The 21,334-nt window shown below is 31.7% G+C and overlaps 1 protein-coding gene and 1 pseudogene across 1 annotated transcript; both read left to right on the plus strand.

Moving 5' to 3' along the window:
* Positions 1-1,301: 1,301 nt before the first annotated feature.
* On the plus strand, positions 1,302-8,448 carry LOC107414679 (glutamate receptor 2.7). Its single transcript, XM_048469615.2, has 5 exons — positions 1,302-1,806; positions 4,595-5,940; positions 6,385-6,697; positions 6,795-7,201; positions 7,368-8,448. Exons 1-5 carry the CDS (start codon positions 1,506-1,508, stop codon positions 7,737-7,739), a joined length of 2,739 nt encoding a protein of 912 aa, XP_048325572.2. The 5' UTR covers positions 1,302-1,505; the 3' UTR covers positions 7,740-8,448.
* A 2,353-nt stretch (positions 8,449-10,801) lies between these two features.
* On the plus strand, positions 10,802-18,115 carry LOC125421304 (glutamate receptor 2.7-like; annotated as a pseudogene).
* Positions 18,116-21,334: the final 3,219 nt, after the last annotated feature.

Below are 21,334 nucleotides of genomic sequence, written 5' to 3' on the forward strand. Positions count from 1 at the left end.
TTTCAGACATACAATAGAATCTTGAGTTGAACGTTTTTTTCTAAGATTTTGAATCTTGACTTTAGATGGGAAGATAATTATAATGTTTTTTTTTTTCTTGTTCGAAATTGATATGGGTCAGGAATCGGCGCTAACCATAAAGACGTGCAATGTGAAATCAACTACTTTCAACTATATAACCACTATTTGGCCTGGTCCGGTGGTCGAGAAGCCACTGCTTACGCCAGAGATGCGTGAGTTCGCTGATACGGGGGGAGGCATAGGGGTCAGCAAAATAAAATTAAAAATAAAAATAAAAAAATCACTATTTGAAATTAGTATAATATTCAAGATCAATCATTTTTAACCTTAAAAAAAAGAAAAGAAAAAAATATCAATAATTATTATTATTGTTATTATTATTATTTTATGAATATTAGGTCAAGGTCTCATGATTTAATATGTATCATGGAAGTGAAGTTTTCCCATCATAGTTTATTCAAAAATTGTCATTTTTTTATATCAAAATTAGGGAGATTCAAATTTAAATTTTTGTCCAAAAAACATATTGATCCCCAAAAAAGGCCAAAACATGGATGTTTAATGGGGGAATAAATTACAATATGTAGCATCAGGACTTTTCTGCCCCCATTAGGAAGAAGAAAAATTCCACAGCGTCCAGCATAAATCGAGCAGTCCTTTATATTTGAATTAGACTAACCATTTGTTATATTTTGACTGAATCTAAACTGCTATTCAATTCAAACTTAAGTTTAATCAATTATGTGTTTACTCAGTTTTAAATCTTATTAGCACATATACTTATTTACTTGACCAAATTTATACTGCTAATCAAGATTTATTATCTATATAATAAATTGTGTGATTAATGATAAAACTTTCATGTTCACCCTCTTACATTTTCGGGGATAAAAAATATAAAAGAGAAATTACAGTAACAATACATTTTAGGAGATTTTAAAATGTCATTCTAGAAAGAAAGCAGCTTATTAATTATTCATCCCTATATTGTATCAATTATTGTATATGTATAACTCGTAGTCACCCAGTTATTTAGTGTAAATAAGTTTTTATTTTTTTAAGTAAAACTTAAACAAATTAAATTATGACAGTGACGTTATAAGTGTTATAATCATATTATTCTTTTATTACACCGTGATTGTTACGGATAAATATTTATTTGTGGAAGAGAATTAATAATACGTGTAACAAATAGACTGGCTTGAATATTTTTATTTTTATTTTTATTTTTTTTAAAGAAAGAAGATATATTACATCATTGAAAGGTCGAATGTGTCCTTTGATCGAAGAAAATGAAGGCGGTTAGAAAAATCAGAACCACGAAGGCGGGAACTGCACAAGTAGCTTCCAAAGTCATGGTCATAGAATCAAATCAGTATTTTCTTTTATTTTGTTTTTTAGTTTTCATATATCTTTATAAAAATAGCTTGAAGTAGAGAGTTTCTGCATAGTTGCTTAATTCTACAACCCGTTTGGAAAGAAAGATGAAGATGAAAGCTACTAAAACAGGCGTTTCTTCTTCGCTACTCTTCTTTCTCTTCGCCATCTCTATAGGGACATTGTTCTCCGCAGACTTCGCCGCAGCACAAAATACGACAACAACCACACAGCCAATAAGTGTGGGCGTGGTGATTGATTTCGAAAGATGGGTTGGAAAATTGGGGTTGAGTTGCATAGAAATGGCTCTTTCCGATTTCTATGCCTCTCTTGGCTATAACTACAAAACCAGGCTTCATATCAATGCCAGGGATTCCAAAAATGACGTAATCGGAGCTGCTTCTGCAGGTTCTTTCTCTCTTCTATATATATATACATATATAGATTATGAATTCCTTTTCTTCTTAATTAGTACGAAATATTTCTCTTATTTCTATTGTCTCTGGTAATAAACACCATGAAAAAATGATAAAGATATGCATGATTGGAATTGGAATTTAGCTACAGCTTACACCGATGAAAGAAGAAGATTGATTTATTATTATTATTATTTTTCTCCCATTTTTTCTTTACGGCTTTCATTTTTTTTTTGGGGGGGCAGTAGATATTATTACACAATTGTCGAAATTTTGAAAGTCAACTCTGAATCGTAGCATCCGCTTGTGAAATGTGAAAAAGCTTAATCTCATCGTGAAACAAATCGTGTTGCACCGCAGGTTATACTTTTTTCTTTAGAATCTTTAAGTCTTGAAAAGAGAACCGATTTAATTGGTTATTGTCTATTTTGCAAGATGATGCAAATCGTCATTTCAGTTCTTAATAAAAGTTTATTTAGGAAAAAAAAAAAAGAAAAAAAAAAAGAAAAAAAAAGGAAGTAGCAGCAAAGCTTCTAACAATTTCCCTATGTAGACTCTGTGTGTGTATGTGTATATATATATATATATACATGGGCATAAATGGAGCCGCATGTGATTGATTATAATTAGCTAAGGAGTCATTTTTATTGATATTTTTTAATTATAGAATATATAAAGTATTTAAGAAGAAGATAGTTGATTTACCAAATAAAATAATTATTCCTTCTGATATCCCCAAGAAAATACTTTATCCTACAACTAAAATATTCAGTCTCCACTAAATTATACATTAAAAAAAAAAAAAAAACAAGAACATATCACCAATAAAAATATTTGACTCCATTTTATTTTTACTTAAATATGAGTGATGGAGATTGATGATTTTGTTTTTATTTTATTTTTTTAAAAACAGAATTATGTTTATGTTTTTTTTTTTTTTTTGGGTCATCTGGTTTAGTTGTCTTCTGTTATTCGTCGAAAGTATATTGTTCATTTTATATATTACTTGTTTTATTTTTTTTTTTAAAATGAACTACTATTTTGCTCACACTTTAATTAGTTTCCTATATTCTAGTTTGATATTCTACTTTATTATTTACTTTTAAAAAAAAAAACATTACGATGATTGCCTCTATTCGTTATATTAATGTATGTATATATATATATATTTCTAATAGTACCAGCTTGTAAATTTAATAATTAACCGAGAAAATGCAAACCATATATTAACTGTTGGAAATTTACATCCATCCATATATTTAACTCCCAAAAAAAAAAAAAAACTTGAATTTAAGTGAGAATATATATTTGTGCTCATTTTTTAATAACAAAAGTATCTTAATTACTTTGTTAACTTTTGAATTCTTTAGACATTAACCTGATAAAAAAAAAAATTATCTACTAACGCCGAAAAAAAGAAAAGATGAATTTAATGTGTATGTTTGTATTGCTAAAATTTAGGTTTAGATAGTTGCAAAATTAAATCATGGAGTAGACCACCGAGAAGACTTTAAAAAGGCGCAAATTATGGACCCCTTTTTTTTTAAAAAATAATTAAAGTTATTTAATCTCAAAATTTCATGTATAAAGAAGTGTGAATATTATTTTTTATTCCTTTATTTTAAGGATATAAATTCTAAACTTTTTTAAAAGAAATAAAAAATTCCCTATTTTGAAAAATTGAAATCCCATAAAAATATATAAATTTAATTTTAAAAATTCAATATCAAAATTTTAAGAATAGATATTTTATTCTACTATTTAATGAATAGATCAAACATGCTTTAAAGAAAAAAAAAAAAAAAAACATAGGTTAGACATGGGGACGACGAGGGAGGAATTATAATTATTGTAAAAAGATATTATTATAAATGATACTAAAAAAAAAAAAAAAAGGTGCCCTAAAAGCCCATTGCTTCCCAAATTTAATCATGAACAGCTTGTTCCTAGCTAACCATTATTATAGGGAAAAGAGGTTCGGTAACCCTGGCCCTAATTTGACTTTTAGGACGGTTAAAAAAGAGCAATTTAATTATTAATTATAATTAAGATAATGTAAAAACTCTTCCTTATATGCCCTAGGAGAAAAAAAAAAAAAAATATATATATATATATATATATTGCTTTCTTTTTCTTATAATTGGGAAGTCAGGATCTATTTAACGAACATGGCTGGCTTCTTTATACATATACCGATTTGGTGTAAACAAATTAAAATCCGCGTCTCCATCTTACTAGTTACTACTGCCCTCCACCAATGGTTAATTATTTTAATTCCTCTCGTCGTCAATCTCGTGTGGACCTGCAACATGCTGCTTTCATTTTAACTCTCTCTGTCTTTCTTTTTCAAGCCAAGCCAAAAACAAAAAGAAAACCGTGTCCTTTTATCGATGACGTGATGGAAGAATGTACACATATACATATATATATTTTGCCCATTTTATACTTCATTTTTATTAGCTTTTAATTCTAAGATATTTCTCCATATTCCCCAAATAACTTTGACATCTTAAATATATATCTTCTAGATATATCTATTCATTTTAATTAACTTTTTGCACATTAAAGTTAATTTTAATCATTCTTTATTAGTTTAATTTAATTTATATTATATTTATAAATAAGGGTATATACTTTTCATTGTAACATGTATTATGCATATTCCAACTACAGAGGTTTTTTTTTTTTTCTTTGCGTTGAATTTTCTGTTCACCTACTCTGCCACATAGGCTTTGCTAATCTAATTTCATCTATCTATGTTATATACGAAACACATGCAGCTCTAGACCTGATAAAGAATGCACAAGTTAAAGCCATAATAGGGCCTCAGACATCCATGCAGGCCAATTTTGTTGTCGATCTTGGTGAAAAAGCTCAAGTTCCTATCATATCTTTCTCAGCTACCACACCCTCTCTCAACACCAGGAGTTCATACTTCTTCAGAGCTACAGAATGCGTAACAACTCAAATTAAAGCCATTACTTCACTGGTTCAAGCCTTTGGATGGAGACAAGTCGTCCCTGTTTATGTGGACGACATATATGAAGAAGGACTGATACCTTCTCTCACTGAAGCTCTGCAACAGATCGATGCTGGTGTCCCTTACAGGAGTCTCATTTCTCCGAAAGCCAACGAGGATCAAATAGAAAAAGAGCTTTACAAGCTGATGTCAATGCAGAGCAGAGTTTTCATTCTCCATACGTCTTCTGATATGGGTTCTAGGCTTTTAACAAAGGCAAAAGAGATTGGTATGATGGAAGAAGGATATGTTTGGATAATGACAAATGGCATGACTAATAATCTTTTTCAATTGAAATCCAATTCTTCGATCATGAATTCTATGCAAGGGACATTGGGTATAAAGACCCATGTCCCGAAGACAAATAAGCTTAAAGACTTCAGAGCTCGATGGAAGAGGAAATTTCGGCAGGACAATCCAGACATACATGATATTGAACTGAATGTTTTCGGATTATGGGCTTATGATGCTGCCATAGCTCTGGCTAGAGCAGTTGAAGAGGTTGGGATTGGAAAGTGGGACTTCAAGAAGGACAACAATGTTTCAGAAAACCAAAATACAGACCTTGAGTCATTTGGGGTTTCTCAAAATGGTCACAAAATCAGTGAAGCATTAACAAGGGTGAGATTCACTGGTTTGGTAGGAGATTTCAGATTTGTCAACAGGCAGTTAGATGTTTCAACTTTCGAGATAATCAATGTCAATGGTAATTGGGAAAGAGTGGTCGGATTTTGGACACCCGAGAAGGGATTGGTAAGAAATTTGAGTTCGACAACCACGAGCAACAAAATGAATTTGAGAGATAATTTGGGACCAATTATATGGCCTGGTGAACCTTCATCAACTCCAAAAGGATGGGAGATGCCGATAAACGGGAAAAAGTTGAAAATTGGTGTTCCACCCAAACGTGGTTTCAATGAGTTTGTTGACGTGAAATATAATAATGCAACAAACAGAACCGAATTCCATGGCTACTGCATAGACGTCTTTGAGGCCGTAGTGAATGCTTTGCCTTTTGGTCTTGCCTATGAATTTAGTGCGTTTGCGAAGCCAAATGGTGATATTAACGGTACTTATGATGATTTGGTCTATCAAGTGCACCTTGGGGTATGTTTCTTTTATCCTTTTCCTATATGTATATATATTTTTCTGGTGAATTTTTTCCAATGTAGTGTGTATCTAATATGTAATTGGATGTCATTCCCACTATAGTAACATGTAATAGGATTACATATATTATAGTTATGCTATATTTGGTATACATACTTACATTGTGATAGGATATGACTCATATCATATATTATTTGCATTACACGTAATTAAAGGTCTATCTCATAATGGTAAAATTATATATATATAGCTAGAAAATGGAATTTATGCACCTGGGGATTCTTTTGGGTACAATTTTTAAACCAGCTGTGAAAAACAATTCCTATATTTATGTGTGTATTAATTTTTATGTTTGCTACAGTGGAAAATTTGTTTTTATTTTTATTTTTTATTCTTTTATTTTTTGTCATTGTAATACTATAATTTTTTTTTTATCTGCAGAACTTCGATGCTGTGGTTGGTGACGTAACGATTAGATTCAACAGATCCTTGCATGTAGACTTCACACTGCCATTCACAGAATCTGGTGTGACAATGATCGTTCCGGTTAAAGACAAACGGAGCAAAAACCCATGGGTTTTCTTGAAGCCTTTGACGCGGGATCTTTGGGTGACAACTTTTTGCTTCTTTGTCTTCGTCGGTTTTGTTGTTTGGGTCCTTGAGCATCGGATAAATGAAGATTTTCGAGGTCCTCCTTCACACCAAATTGGCACAAGCTTCTGGTTCTCCTTCTCAACCATGGTCTTCTCTCATCGTAATTCCCGGATCCTTTTTTTTTTTTTTTCCCACGCTACATGTTTGTAGTGATGCCTACATGATTAATTTTTGAATGATTGTCATTTACTTTACAGGGGAGAGAGTGGTTAGCAACTTGGCGAGGTTTGTGGTAACAGTATGGATATTTGTGGTGTTAATACTGACTCGGAGTTACACTGCAAGTCTAACCTCACTTCTAACAGTCCAACAACTCCAGCCAACTGTGACGGACTTAAACCAGTTGCTTAAAAACGGAGAGAATGTGGGTTACCTCAAAGATTCTTTTGTTTTAGGACTTTTGAAAGGTCTCGGATTTCCCGAATCCAAGCTTAAGACTTATGAATCCTCGGAAGAATTAGAATTATTATTTAAAAAGAAAAAAGAAGAAGGTGGGATCGCTGCTGTTTTAGATGAATATCCCTACATGAAACTCTTCCTTGCAAAGTATGGCTCGAAATATGCAATGGTTGAACCCTCATTTAAAACTGATGGCTTTGGCTTTGTAAACCTTCTTAATTACTCTCTCTTTCTCTTTTATCTATCTATCTATCTACATATATACATATATATATATATATAACTATTTTCTTATCGTGGATATAGTATAATATTATCGTGTCTGACCTTATAAACGACTGACAATATGTGTGTGTGTGTGTTTCATATAGGTTTTTCCAAAAGGCTCGCCTCTGGTGCCAGATATTTCAAGGGCAATCTTAACTGTAACAGAGCGAGGCACAACAAAGGAAATAGAAAAGAAATTGTTTAGGCAAGTAACTAATTACCAAGACTTTAACTCACAAGTTTCCTCAAACGTTCTTGGTCTTGAAAGCTTTTGGGGTTTATTTCTCATTGCTGGAGTTGCTTCACTCTCAGCTCTCATAGTATTTGCGGCTATATTTATCTATCAGCAAAGGCAAATCATCACTGATTCTGATAGAGTGGATTCAATATGGGAAAAAGTACTCGAAATGCTAAGAATCTACGACCACAAGGACTTGAGTTCGCATACTTTTAAGAAGAATGCTGAAGTTGAATAAGACAGAGAAGGTGATCATGTGGTTGATGGGGCATGTGAAGGCTCAACAGAAATCAACTTGCATCCCAGTCCATCTGCTTATTCAATCCACACAGATCAGTCAGACTTAGCATTCTTAGGAGAGCAGGAAACTCCTCCCGGGGAATTTGGAAGTACAAACCAACCAATTTCTGATATTGAACTTGGTTTTGTAGCACACCAAGAGACACCCAATTACAGCTCCTGAAACCCATGGTAATAATTGATCAAACAAGGTAATCGATTGTTTTGTAGATCATTAGTGTACAAGTAATTTGCTCTAGTTCAAAATAGAGGGATAACATGTAGATAAGGTCCATGTTTTTTTACATGTATATTTTACTTGGAAAAAGAATGGAATCTCATATACTTTGAAATTCTTGGTCTGAAATGGTTTATGGGATTGATCTAACAGATTTTCATGAAGAACTTGACTGTTTAATGATGCTGCTTATGAAAATGATTAACTAGGCTTTATATGTACACACAGTACTTTCTTATATTCTCACTTCCCTGTCGGATACTTGGGATTATGAATTATTGAATTTGTAATGGGGTTTCCAGAAATTATTATGAACGGGCCATTGCACTTGTGCTGTTGTTGAATAATGGGCCATTGCACTTGGTCCTCTTTACAGGGCCTAGTTTTATTTTTTAGAATCTGCAGTACTGGGCTTATTATGGTAAAAACTCACGCCCACGGGCTCATCAGCTACGAACACTGTGGAAATAAAATTGTCCATTCCAATAACGTGGTAAACGCCGCAAGGATTTCCAATGATAGGTCATACTTTTATTTTTGTTTTCTTTCTAATGATTTTTTTGTATATGTTTCAACATATCAATAATTAATATTCTCCCCCCAAAAAAAACAAATCTATATTTAGAATGTGGATAAAATTAATACATTAAACTAACAATTGTGTGATTTTATTGCAACGTTTCCTGGACTGTTCAATTGCTAATTAAACATTCTGATAATTACATAAAAATGAAATAGAATCAGTGATACATGGAAGATGGAACTTTGTTGCCAAAAAGCACAAACCATTTCTCCAACAATATGTAAAAAGAAAAGCCCAAACATTTCCATATTTAGGCCATGGTTTGACTGTCCATAAGCACAGTCAGGTGTGTGCTGGTTCACCATTAACCATGTAGCCGGACCATGGCTTTAACTTTTAGGCTTCGTAATCTCCCTCCTCAAAAATAACACTGACTCAATCTTTTATGCCCCAGGAAAGAGAAAGAGAATAATTACCCAAAAAAAAAAAGTGAAAGAGAATATGTTAGAATATATATATATATATATATATATATATATGTGTGTGTGTGTGTAATGATAATAATAATTAAAAAATTAGTTAAAAATAATAATAATGATGATTAAAAAATTAAAACAACCCTTTACGCATATATTAAAGTATTTTATTACAATTATTTTTTTTTTCCAAACATATAATAGAATCTTTTTTTTTTTTTTTGAAATAACATATAATAGAATCTTGAGCTGAACTTTTTTTTTCAAAGATTTTGAATGTTGACTTTATATGGGAATATAATGATAATGTGTTTTTTTTTTTTTTTTTTTTTTTTTGTTGTTCGAAATTGATATTTGCCGCTGGGTGTTGAGACGTGCAATATGAAATCAACTACTTTCAACTATGTAACCACTATTCAAAACTAGTATAATATTCAAGATCAATCATTTTTATCCTCTAAAAAAAAAAATCAATTATTATTATTATTTTTATGAATATTCGGTCAAGGTCTCATGGTCGTGAAGTTTTCCCATCATCGTTTATTCAAAAATTGTCATTTTTTTTAATATCAAAATTAGGAAGATTCAAACTTAAATTTTTGTCAAAAAAAGAAAATTATCCCGAAAAAGACCAAAACATGGATGTTTAATGGGGAAATAAATTACAATATGTAGCATCAAAACTTTTCTGCCCCCATTAGGAAGAATAAAAATTCCACACCATCCAGCATAAATCGAATAGTCCTTATATTTTAATTAGACTAACAATTATATTTTGACTGAACCTAACCTGCTAATCAATTCAAACTTAATTTAATGATTTATGTGTTTGCATGAGTTTTAAATCTTATTAGCACATATACTTATTTACTTGACTAAATTTATACTGCTAATCAAAATTTATTATTTAATTAATAAATTCTGTGATTAATGATAAAACTTTCATGCTCGCCATCTTATATTTTCGGAGTGACAATAAAAACCGGTTTTAGGATATTTTTAAAAATTATTCTATAAAAAAAAACCATATTATATATTAATTATCATCCTTTATTTTTCTCCCCAAAAAAAAAAAAATTATCATCCTTTATTACTATATCGTATTAATTATTGTATATGTATAAATGGTAGTGACCATGTTAGTTAATGTAAATAAATTTTTATTTTTTTAAGCAAAAGTTAAACAAATTAATTATGACAGTGATGTTATAAGTGTTATAATCATATTTTTATTATGACAACGTGATTGTTACGGGTAAATATTTTTTGTGGAAGCGAATTAATAATACGTGTAACAAAGAAAAATAGACTGACTTGAATTTTTTTTTTTTTAAAAAAAGAAGAAGATAAATTACATCATTGAAAGGTCGAATGTCCTTTGATTGAAGAAAATTAAGACGGTTAGAAAAATCAGAACCGCGAAGACCGAACCGCACAAGTAGCTTCCAAAGTCATGGTCATAGAATAAAATTAGTATTTATTTTATTTTATTTTATTTGGTTTTTTTTTGTTTTCATATCTTTATAAAAATAGCTTGGCGTAGAGTTTCTGCGTAGTTGCTTAATTTTACAACGCTTTTGGAAAGAAGATGAAGAAGAAAGCTACTAGAACAGGCGTTTCTTCTTCGCTACCCTTCTTCATCTTCGCCATCTCTATAGCGACATTGTTCTCTGCAGACTTCGCCGCAGCACAAAATACGACAACAACGACAACGGCACAGCCAATAAGTGTGGGTGGTTGATTTCGAAAGATGGGCTGGAAAATTGGGGTTGAGTTGCATAGAAATGGCGCTTTCCGACTTCTATGCCTCTCATGGCTATTACTACGAGAACAGGCTTCATATCAATCCCAGGGATTCGAAAAACGACGTAGTCGGAGCTTCTTCTGCAGGTTCTTTCTTTCTTTCTCTCTCTATAAATAGTATGTATTTCCTTTTCTTGTTCGTGCGCAATATTTCTGATTTTTTTTTTTTTTTTTTTTTGGGTTAAGAGAATAAACAAAATAATTAAGTCACCGTTGTTGACCAACTCTGAATCGAAGTATCCGGTTGTGGAATGTGAAAAAGCTTAAATCTCATCGTGTAACAAATCGTGTTGCTCGCAGGTTATACTTTATCTTTAGAATCTTTTGAGTCTTGAAAAGGGCAGGGATTTAATTGGTTAGAGTCTATTTTGCAAGATGATGTAAATCGTTATTTCCGTTTTTAATAAAGTTTATTTTGCTTAAAAAAAAAAAAATTCTAAGAATTTCCCAGGGTAGGACTGTATATATATGTGGGCACGAATGGGGCTGCATGTGATTGCTTATAATTAGCTTTGGAGCCATTTTTATTTATATATTTTTAATTATAGAATATATAAAGTATTTAAAAAGAATATAATTGATTTCCCAAATAAAGTAATTTTTTGCTTCTGATACCCCCAAGAAAATACTTTATCCTACAACTAAAATATTCAAGTCTCCCCTAAATTAAAAATAAAAAAATAAAAAAATAAAAAAAACATATTGCCAATAAAAATATTTGACGTACTCCATTTTATTTTTTGTATTTTACTTAAATATGAGTGATAGAGATTGATGATTTTGTTTTTATTTTATTTTTTTAAAACAGAATTATGTTTGTGTTTTTTTTTTTCGTTTGTCATCTGGTTTAGTTGTCTTCTGTTATTCATCGAAAGGATATACTTTGTTCGTTTTATATATTACTTGTTTTATTTTATTTTATTTTTTAAAAAACTACTATTCTGCTCACTCTTTAATTAGTTTCCTATTTTCTAGTTTGATATTTACTTTATTACTTTTTTGAAAAAATTTACGATGATTGCCTCTATTCGCTATATTAATGTATGTATATATGTTTCTAGTAGTACCAACTTGTAAATTTAATAATTAACCTAGAAAATGTAATCCATATATTAACTATTGGAAATTTACATACAATTTTACAGAGTTATCCATATATTTAACTCCAAAAAAAAAAAAAAAAAACTTGAGTTTATGTGAGAATATATATTTGTGCTCATTTTTTAATAATAAAGTATCTTAATTACTTTATTAACTTTTGAATTTTTTAGACATTAACCTGATAAAAAAACATTATTTTCAACGCCAAAAAAACAAAAAATGATGAATTAATGTGTATGTTTGTAGTGCTAAAATTTAGTTAGATAGTTGCAAAATTAAATCATGGAGTGGACCCCCGAAAAGACTTTGAAAAGGTGCAAATTATGGGCGTAATTTTTTTTTTTTTAATAATTAAAGTTATTTGAACTCAAAACTTCAGATATAAATAAAGAAGTGTGAATGTTACTTTTTATTCCTTTATTTTAAAGATATAAATTCTAAACTTTTTAAAAGAAATAAAAATTCTTTATTTTGAAAAATTCGAATCCCATAAATATAGATAAGCTTAATTTTAAAAATAAATATTTTATTCTACTATTTAATTTATAAATCAAACACACTTATATAAAAAAAATAAAAAAACATACACTAGACACCAGAATTAATGGAATGGAGAGGGAGGAATTATAATAATTGTAAGAGGATATTATTATAAATGACATAAAAAAAAAAAGTGCCCTAAAAGCCCATTGCTTTCAAAATTTAATCATGAACAGCTTGTGCCTAGCTAACTATTGTTACAGTGAAAAGGGTTTCGTTAACCCTGGCCCATACTCGCCTTTTAAGATGGTTAAAAAAGAGCAATTTAATTATTAAATATAATTAAGAGAATGTAAAGACTCTTTACCTTTTCTGGTAATAATGACTCTTCGCCTTTTTTTGTAATAATGTAAAGACTCTACGCTATTTGCCCTACGAGATAAAATATATATATATATATATATATTGCTTTCTATTTCTTATACTTAGGAAGTCAGGATCTATTTAACAAATATGGCTGGCTTCTTTATACATATACCGATTTGGTGTAAATAAATTAAAATCCGCATCTCCATCCTACTATTGTCCTCCACCAATGGTTAAACTTTTTTAGGAATATTAGCAGCCAAATATTCCAAATTTTATCGAAATTGGTACATTTCATCATAAATATTTTTTTTTTGGTATTTTGCATTTTAAATTTTTTTTTTACTTACATTATTGGTTTTCTGTTAAAAATACATAACGGAATGATGCGGTGCCTCATACGTGCTCATTAAACGAGGATAGATCAAATAATTTCATTGTTTCTAATTTAGAAATTAGGGTTTTATTTGAGAAATTTATCAAAATCCTTTCTCCTCCTCCTTCTTCTTCTTTTCACATTCATTTCTGTTCTCTTTCATTCCTCACATTTTTCACTTTTCACGTGCTCTTTGAAATCCAAAGCCTCTTTTTTTTTTTTTTTTCTTCTTCTTCTTTCAAACCACTACTCTCAGTAACACCAACAATTTCAAAACTGCAATGGAATGAAGTTGTCTCTCTCCTCTTTCTCTGTATCTGTCTTTTTTTTTTTTTTAGTGTACTCTCTCTTTTTTTGTAACTCTCTCTTTCTCTCTCTTTTTTTTTTTTTTTCGTATACTCTTTCTTTCTCTGTAACTCTCATTGTCTCTCTATATATCTTCTCTTCTTCTTCTTTTTTTTTTTTTTTATTTTTTTTATGTACTCTCTCTTTCTCTGTACATCTCCCTGTCTAAACGTCTCTCTCTCCTCTTTCTCTATCTTTGTTCTTTTTTTTTTTTGGTACTTTCTTTCTCTGTAACTTTCTCTAACTGATATTTAGGAAAGCAAAACTTCATTTTAGTAATGGATCGAAACTTCTTTTTTTTCCCCTTTTTTCCCTCAATTTTTTTCTTTCACACTTTTTGAATTCCAAACAGAGCTTAAAAATTGTAAAATTACTTGATCTACCCTCGTTTGAAGAGCATGTATGAGACACCTAATCATTCCGTTATACATTTTTAACAGAAGAACCAACGGTGCAAGTAAAAAAGAAGTTTGGGGTGTAAAATGCCAGAAAAAAAAATTTAGAATGTAATGTATCAACCTCCATAAAATTCAGGATGCTTGGCTGTCAATATCTCTTTTTTTTAATTCCTATCGTCGTCAATCCCGTGTGTACCTGCAACATGTTGCTTTCATTTTAACTCTCTTTCTCTTTCTTTCTCAAGCCAAAAACAAAAAGAAAACTGTCTTTTTATCGATGACGTGATAGATGAATGTATATATACATATAAATTTACCCGTTTTATACTTTATTTTTATTAGATTTTAATTCTAAGATATATCTTCATATTCCCCACATAACTTTGCCATCTTAAATATTTATCCTCTAGATACATATTCATTTTAATTAACTTTTTGCACAATAAAGTTAATTTTAATCATTCTTTATTATTGAAAATTGATAAATCTAGTTTTTTGTAGTTTAATTTAATTTATATTATATTTTCAAATAAGGGTATATACTTTTCGTTATAAGATGTATTATGTATATTCCAAATACAGAGTTTTTTTTTTTTTTTTTTTTTTTGGTGTTGAATTTTCCCTTCTCCTACCCTGCCACATAGGTAATTTGCTAATCTAATTTCATCTATTTATGTTATATATGAAACACATGCAGCTCTAGACCTGATAAAGAATGTACAAGTTAAAGCCATAATAGGGCCTCAGACACCCATGCAGGCAAATTTTGTTGTCGATCTTGGTGAAAAAGCTCAAGTTCCTATCATATCTTTCTCAGCTATCATACCCTCTCTCAACACCAGGAGTTCATACTTCTTCAGAGCTACAGAATGCGTAACAACTCAAATTAAAGCCATTACTTCACTGGTTCAAGCCTTTGGATGGAGACAAGTCGTCCCTGTTTATGTGGACGACATATATGAAGAAGGACTGATACCTTCTCTCACTGAAGCTCTGCAACAGATCGATACTGGTGTCCTTACAGGAGTCTCATTTCTCCGAAAGCCAACGAGGATCAAATAGAAAAAGAGCTTTACAAGCTGATGTCAATGCAGAGCAGAGTTTTCATTCTCCATACGTCTTCTGATATGGGTTCTAGGCTTTTAACAAAGGCAAAAGAGATTGGTATGATGGAAGAAGGATATGTTTGGATAATGACAAATGGCATGACTAATAATCTTTTTCAATTGAAATCCAATTCTTCGATCATGAATTCTATGCAAGGGACATTGGGTATAAAGACCCATGTCCCGAAGACAAATAAGCTTAAAGACTTCAGAGCTCGATGGAAGAGGAAATTTCGGCAGGACAATCCAGACATACATGATATTGAACTGAATGTTTTCGGATTATGGGCTTATGATGCTGCCATAGCTCTGGCTAGAGCAGTTGAAGAGGTTGGGATTGGAAAGTGGGACTTCAAGAAGGACAACAATGTTTCAGAAAACCAAAATACAGACCTTGAGTCATTTGGGGTTTCTCAAAATGGTCACAAAATCAGTGAAGCATTAACAAGGGTGAGATTCACTGGTTTGGTAGGAGATTTCAGATTTGTCAACAGGCAGTTAGATGTTTCAACTTTCGAGATAATCAATGTCAATGGTAATTGGGAAAGAGTGGTCGGATTTTGGACACCCGAGAAGGGATTGGTAAGAAATTTGAGTTCGACAACCACGAGCAACAAAATGAATTTGAGAGATAATTTGGGACAATTATATGGCCTGGTGAACCTTCATCAACTCCAAAAGGATGGGAGATTCCGACAAACGGGAAAAAGTTGAAAATTGGTGTTCCACCCAAACGTGGTTTCAATGAGTTTGTTGACGTGAAATATAATAATGCAACAAACAGAACCGAATTCCATGGCTACTGCATAGACGTCTTTGAGGCCGTAGTGAATGCTTTGCCTTATGGTACTTATGATGATCTGGTCTATCAAGTGCACCTTGGGGTATGTTTCTTTTATCCTTTTCCTATATGTATATATATTTTTCTGGTGAATTTTTTCCTGTGTAGTGTGTATCTAATATGTAATTGGATGTCATTCCCACTATAGTAACATGTAATAGGATTACATATATTATATTTATGCTATATTTGGTATACATACTTACATTATGATAGGATATAATTTATATCATACATTATTTGCATTATACGTAATTAAAGGTCTATCTCATAATAGTAAAATTATATATATATATATATATATATTATATATACATATATATAGCTAGAAAATGGAATTTATGCACCCGGGTACAATTTTTAAACTAGTTGTGAAAAACAATTCATCTATGTATGTGTATTAATTTTTATGTTTGCTTAAGTGGAAATTTTATTTTTTATTATTATTATTTTTTGGTCAATGTAATACTAATTTTTTTTTTATCTATAGAACTTCGATGCTGTGGTTGGTGACATAACGATTAGATTCAACAGATCCTTGAATGTAGACTTCACACTGCCATTCACAGAATTTAGTTTGAGAATGATCGTTCCAGTTAAAGACAAAGGAAGCAAAAACCCATGGGTTTTCTTAAAGCCTTTGACATGGGATCTTTGGGTGACAACTTTTTGCTTCTTTGTCTTCATCGGTTTTCTTGTTTGGGTTCTTGAGCATCGGATAAATGAAGATTTTCGAGGACCTCCTTCACATCAAATTGGCACAAGCTTCTGGTTCTCCTTTTCAACCATGGTGTTTGCTCATCGTAATTCCCGGATCCTTCTTTTTAATTATTTTTTTTTTTTTTTTTTTTTCACGCCACATGTTTGTTACAATGCCTACATGATTAATTTCTGAATGATTGTCTTTATTTTATAGGGGAGAGAGTGGTTAGCAACTTGGAGAGGTTCGTGGTAATAGTATGGATATTTGTGGTGTTAATGCTGACTCAGAGTTACACTGCTAGTCTAACCTCACTTCTAACAGTCCAACAACTCCAGCCAACTGTGACGGACTTTAACCAGTTGCTTAAAAACGGAGAGAATGTGGGTTACCTCAAAGATTCTTTTGTCTTAGGACTTTTGAAAGGTCTCAGATTTCCCGAATCCAAGCTTAAGATTTATGAATCCTCAGAAGATTTAGAATTAGCATTTAAAAAGAAAAAAGAAGAAGGTGGTATCGCTGCTGCTTTAGATGAATACCTCAACATGAAACTCTTCCTTGCAAAGTATGGCTCCAAATATGCAATGGTTGAACCCTCATTTCTGATGGCTTTGGCTTTGTAAGCCCTCTCAATTACTCTCTCTTTCTCTTTTATCTATCTATCTATATATATATATATATATTACTATTTTCTTATCGTGGATTTGGTATAATATTATCATGTCTGACCTTATAAACGACTGGCAATATATATATGTGTGTGTTTCATATAGGTCTTTCCAAAAGGCTCACCTCTGCTGCCAGATATTTCAAGGGCAATCTTAAATGTAACAGAGGGAGGCAGAACAAAGGAAATAGAAAAGAAATGGTTTGGGCAAGTAACCAATTACCAAGACTTTAACTCACAAGTTTCCTCAAGCATTCTTGGTCTTGAAAGCTTTTGGGGTTTATTTCTCATTGCCGAAGTTGCTTCACTCTCAGCTCTCATAGTATTTGCAGCTATGTTTATCTATCAGCAAAGTCAAATCATCATTGATTCCGATACAGTGGATTCGAAATGGGGAAAAGTACGCCAAATTCTAAGAATCTACGACCACAAGGACTTGAGTTCGCATACTTTTAAGAAGAATGCTGAAGTTGAAGAAAACAGAAGAGGAGGTAATCATATGGTTGATGGGGCACGTGAAGGCTCACCAGAAATCAACTTTCATCCCAGTCCATCTACTTATTCAATCCACACAGATCAGTCAGACTTAGCGTTTTTAGGAGAGCAAGAAACTCCTAGAGAATTTGGAAGTACAAACCAAGCAATTTCTGGTATTGAAAATGGTTTTGTAGCACACCAAGAGACACCCAATTACAGCTCCTGAAACCCATGGTAATAATTGATCAAATAAGGTAATCTATTGTTTTGTAGATTATTAGTGTACAAGTAATTTGCTCTAGTTCAAAATAGAGGGATAACTTGTAGATAAGGTCCATGTTTTTTTACATTTATATTTTACTTGGTAGCTCAAATTGTATTTTTACATGTATATTTTACTTGGAAATAGAATGGAATCTCATATACTTTGAAATTCTCGGTCTGAAATGATTTATGGGATTGATCTAACAGATTTTCATGAAGAACTTGACTGTTTAATGATGTTGCTTATGAAAATGATTAACTAGACTTTCTATGTACAAACAGAAGTACTTTCTTACATCCTCACGTCCCTGTCGGATATTTGGGTTTTGAATTATTAAATTTGTAATAGGGTTTCCTGAAATTATTACAAGAAAGATTGAGAATAGAATAAATGGGCCATTGCACTTGGCGTTCTTCACAAGGCCTAGTTTTAGGGGAATTTGGCCCAATATCCTTCTTTAAAGACGATTAAGGATATTTACCCATACTTTCTGGATCTTTTTTATTTTACCTTTTAATACCCATTCTCACCTTAAAAAAATTATAAATGACTTCCATATCTTTATTTTACTTCCCCTGCGTCCTGTATTCCACTAAACAAAACAAAAAGATACCTTAGTGGGTTCCCATTTCTTAGAAATTGCAGAGATTCTCAATGAGTTTCTTTTCGAGCCTATCCACAACAAACAAGCCAGTCAAACATAAATGATAAGTAAACCAAAAATTCGAAGGCAATAATTTTCAAGTGCTTATTACCAAATAATAATCACTGGTTAGAGAAAGAATGAGAGTTGGGTTTGCATATTAAAGGTCTTGAAAGTGAGGCGAAAGTGGACACTATTGAAGAATCTCAGAGATAAATAGAGAGAAAATGCCGAAGCAAAGCCAATAGCAAGTTTGACAACTCTTGTAGAAGGAAGAGTAAAAGAAGTGTGTATAGAGTAGGGTCTTGTGGGATAAGGAAGCATGTGCCACACTTGCCTATATTAACCCAGGAGTTCTGGAAACTTCCAATATCTCGTCTTCTTTTTGTTCTTCACCATGTGAGCCTCTGTTTTTACAAAGTTGACAGCTGAAAATAATTAGGGCAAAGCTGTTAAACTAAAATGTTACTGGTAAGAGAAAGAGGAAAATTGGATTTGAAGCGTGGGAGGTGGGACATTGGTTAGAGAGAGAGAAGTTGTACGTGGTTTATTAAAGAGTCTCCACATTTGCACAAATTTCTATCATCAAGTTTTGACAGTCAATCATAGAATTTTCCTCCATTCGGATCACCATATGGCCTACCACCATTCAATTCATTAGTCCATCCACCAGACAATACCATTTGTAGAGAGTTTACAGCCTTTGCCCAAGCACACTTATCTAGGTCCAAGAAAGGTTTCAATCCAGAACCAATTAATTTTATATTGAAATCTCAATTGAGCTTGGGTAAGTGGGCTTGAGCAGAGGCTCAACACTTTATACAAGATATATATCTCTTTGTGTCTCATTAGATCAAACAATGTTAGCCCACTTTTTGTGCCAATTTGAGAAATTTTTCAGAACTTTTGAGGTTTTTTCTCCTTAGGATCATTGAAGAATGTATATTTTACATGTTGTTGCATTTAACACACATTAGGAGACTTGTGGGGGCCAAAAAATTGATAAAATGTGATAACAGTAGGGGTTTCGGTAATTACCGATGAAACTTACGGTAATTTTTCCAGCAACTACAAATTGATTACCGTAGGTTTCATCGGTAATTACCAAAGACCCTACGGTAATCAAATTTTTGTGCCAATTTGAGAACTTTTTTAGAACTTTTGGGATTTTTTTCCCGTTAGGATCATTGAAGAATGTATATTTTGCATGTTATTGCATTTAACACACATTAGGGGACTTGTAGGGGCCAAATAATTGGTAAAATGTGATAATCATAGGGGTTTCGATAATTATCGATGAAACCTACAATAATTTTTTCAGCAACTATAAATTGATTACCATAGGTTTTATCGGTAATTATCAAAGGACCTACGGTAATCAAATTTTTGGGCCAATTTGAGAACTTTTTTAGAATTTTTAGGGTTTTTTCTCTTTAGGATCATTGAAAAATATATATTTTACATGTTTTTGCATTTAATACACATTAGGGGACTTGTGGGGACCAAAAAATTGGTAAAATGTGATTATCATAGGGGTTTTGGTAGTTACCGATGAAACCTACGGTAATTTTTCCAGCAACTACAAATTGATTACCGTAGGTTTCATTCGTAACTACCGAAGGCCCTACGGTAATCAAATTTTTGTGCCAATTTGAGAACTTTTTCAGAAATTTTGGGGTTTTTTTCTCTTTAGGATCATTGAAGAATGTATATTTTGCATATTTTTGCATTTAACACACATTAGGGGACTTGTGGGGACCAAAAAATTGGTAAAATGTGATTACCATAGAGGTTTCGGTAATTATCAATGAAATCTACAGTAATTTTTTCAGCAACTATAAATTGATTACCGTAGACTTTGTCGGTAATTATCGAAGGCCCTACGGTAATCAAATTTTTATGCCAATTTGAGAACTTTTTTAGAATTTTCAGAGTTTTTTCTCTTTAGGATCATTGAAAAATATATATTTTACATGTTTTTGCATTTAATACACATTAGGGGACTTGTGGGGGCCAAAAAATTGGTAAAATATGATAACCATAGAGGTTTCGATAATTACCGATGAAACCTATGGTAATTTTTCTAGCAACTATAAATTGATTACCGTAGGTTTTATCGGTAATTATCGAAGGTGTTACGGTAATCAAATTTTTGTGCCAATTTGAGAATTTTTTCAGAACTTTTGGGGTTTTTTCTCTTTAGAATCTTTGAAAAATGTATATTTTGCATGTTTTTGCATTTAATACACATTAGGGGATTTGTGGGGGGCAAAAAATTGGTAAAATGTGATTACCATAGGGGTTTCGGTAATTATCGATAAAATCTACGGAAATTTTTCCAGCAACTACAAATTGATTACCGTAGGTATAGAAGGCCCTACGGTAATCAAATATTTGTGCCAATTTGAGAACATTTTTAGAACTTTTGGGGATTTTTTCTCTTTAGAATTATTGAAGAATGTATATTTTGCATGTTTTTTCATTTAACACACATTAAGGGGCTTGTGGGGGCCAAAAAATTGGTAAAATGTGATTACCATAGGGGTTTTGGTAATCACCGATGAAACATACGGTAATTTTTCCAGCAACTACAAATTGATTATCGTAGGTTTTCATCTGTAATTACCGAAGGCCTTACGGTAATCAAATTTTTGTGCCAATTTGAAAACTTTTTCAGAACTTTTAGGATTTTTTTTCTCTTTAGGATCATTGAAGAATGTATAGTTTGCATGTTTTTGCATTTAACACA

Source organism: Ziziphus jujuba, chromosome 8, assembly GCF_031755915.1.
Source record: "Ziziphus jujuba cultivar Dongzao chromosome 8, ASM3175591v1".
Lineage (NCBI taxonomy): Eukaryota > Viridiplantae > Streptophyta > Magnoliopsida > Rosales > Rhamnaceae > Ziziphus > Ziziphus jujuba.

Coding starts and splice junctions, on each gene's coding strand:
- LOC107414679 (XM_048469615.2), top strand. CDS start 1,506: ATGAAGATGAAAGCTACTAAAACAGGCGTTTCTTCTTCGCTACTCTTC. Junction 1,807..4,594: donor AATCGGAGCTGCTTCTGCAG/GTTCTTTCTCTC, acceptor AAACACATGCAG/CTCTAGACCTGATAAAGAAT. Junction 6,698..6,794: donor AACCATGGTCTTCTCTCATC/GTAATTCCCGGA, acceptor TTTACTTTACAG/GGGAGAGAGTGGTTAGCAAC.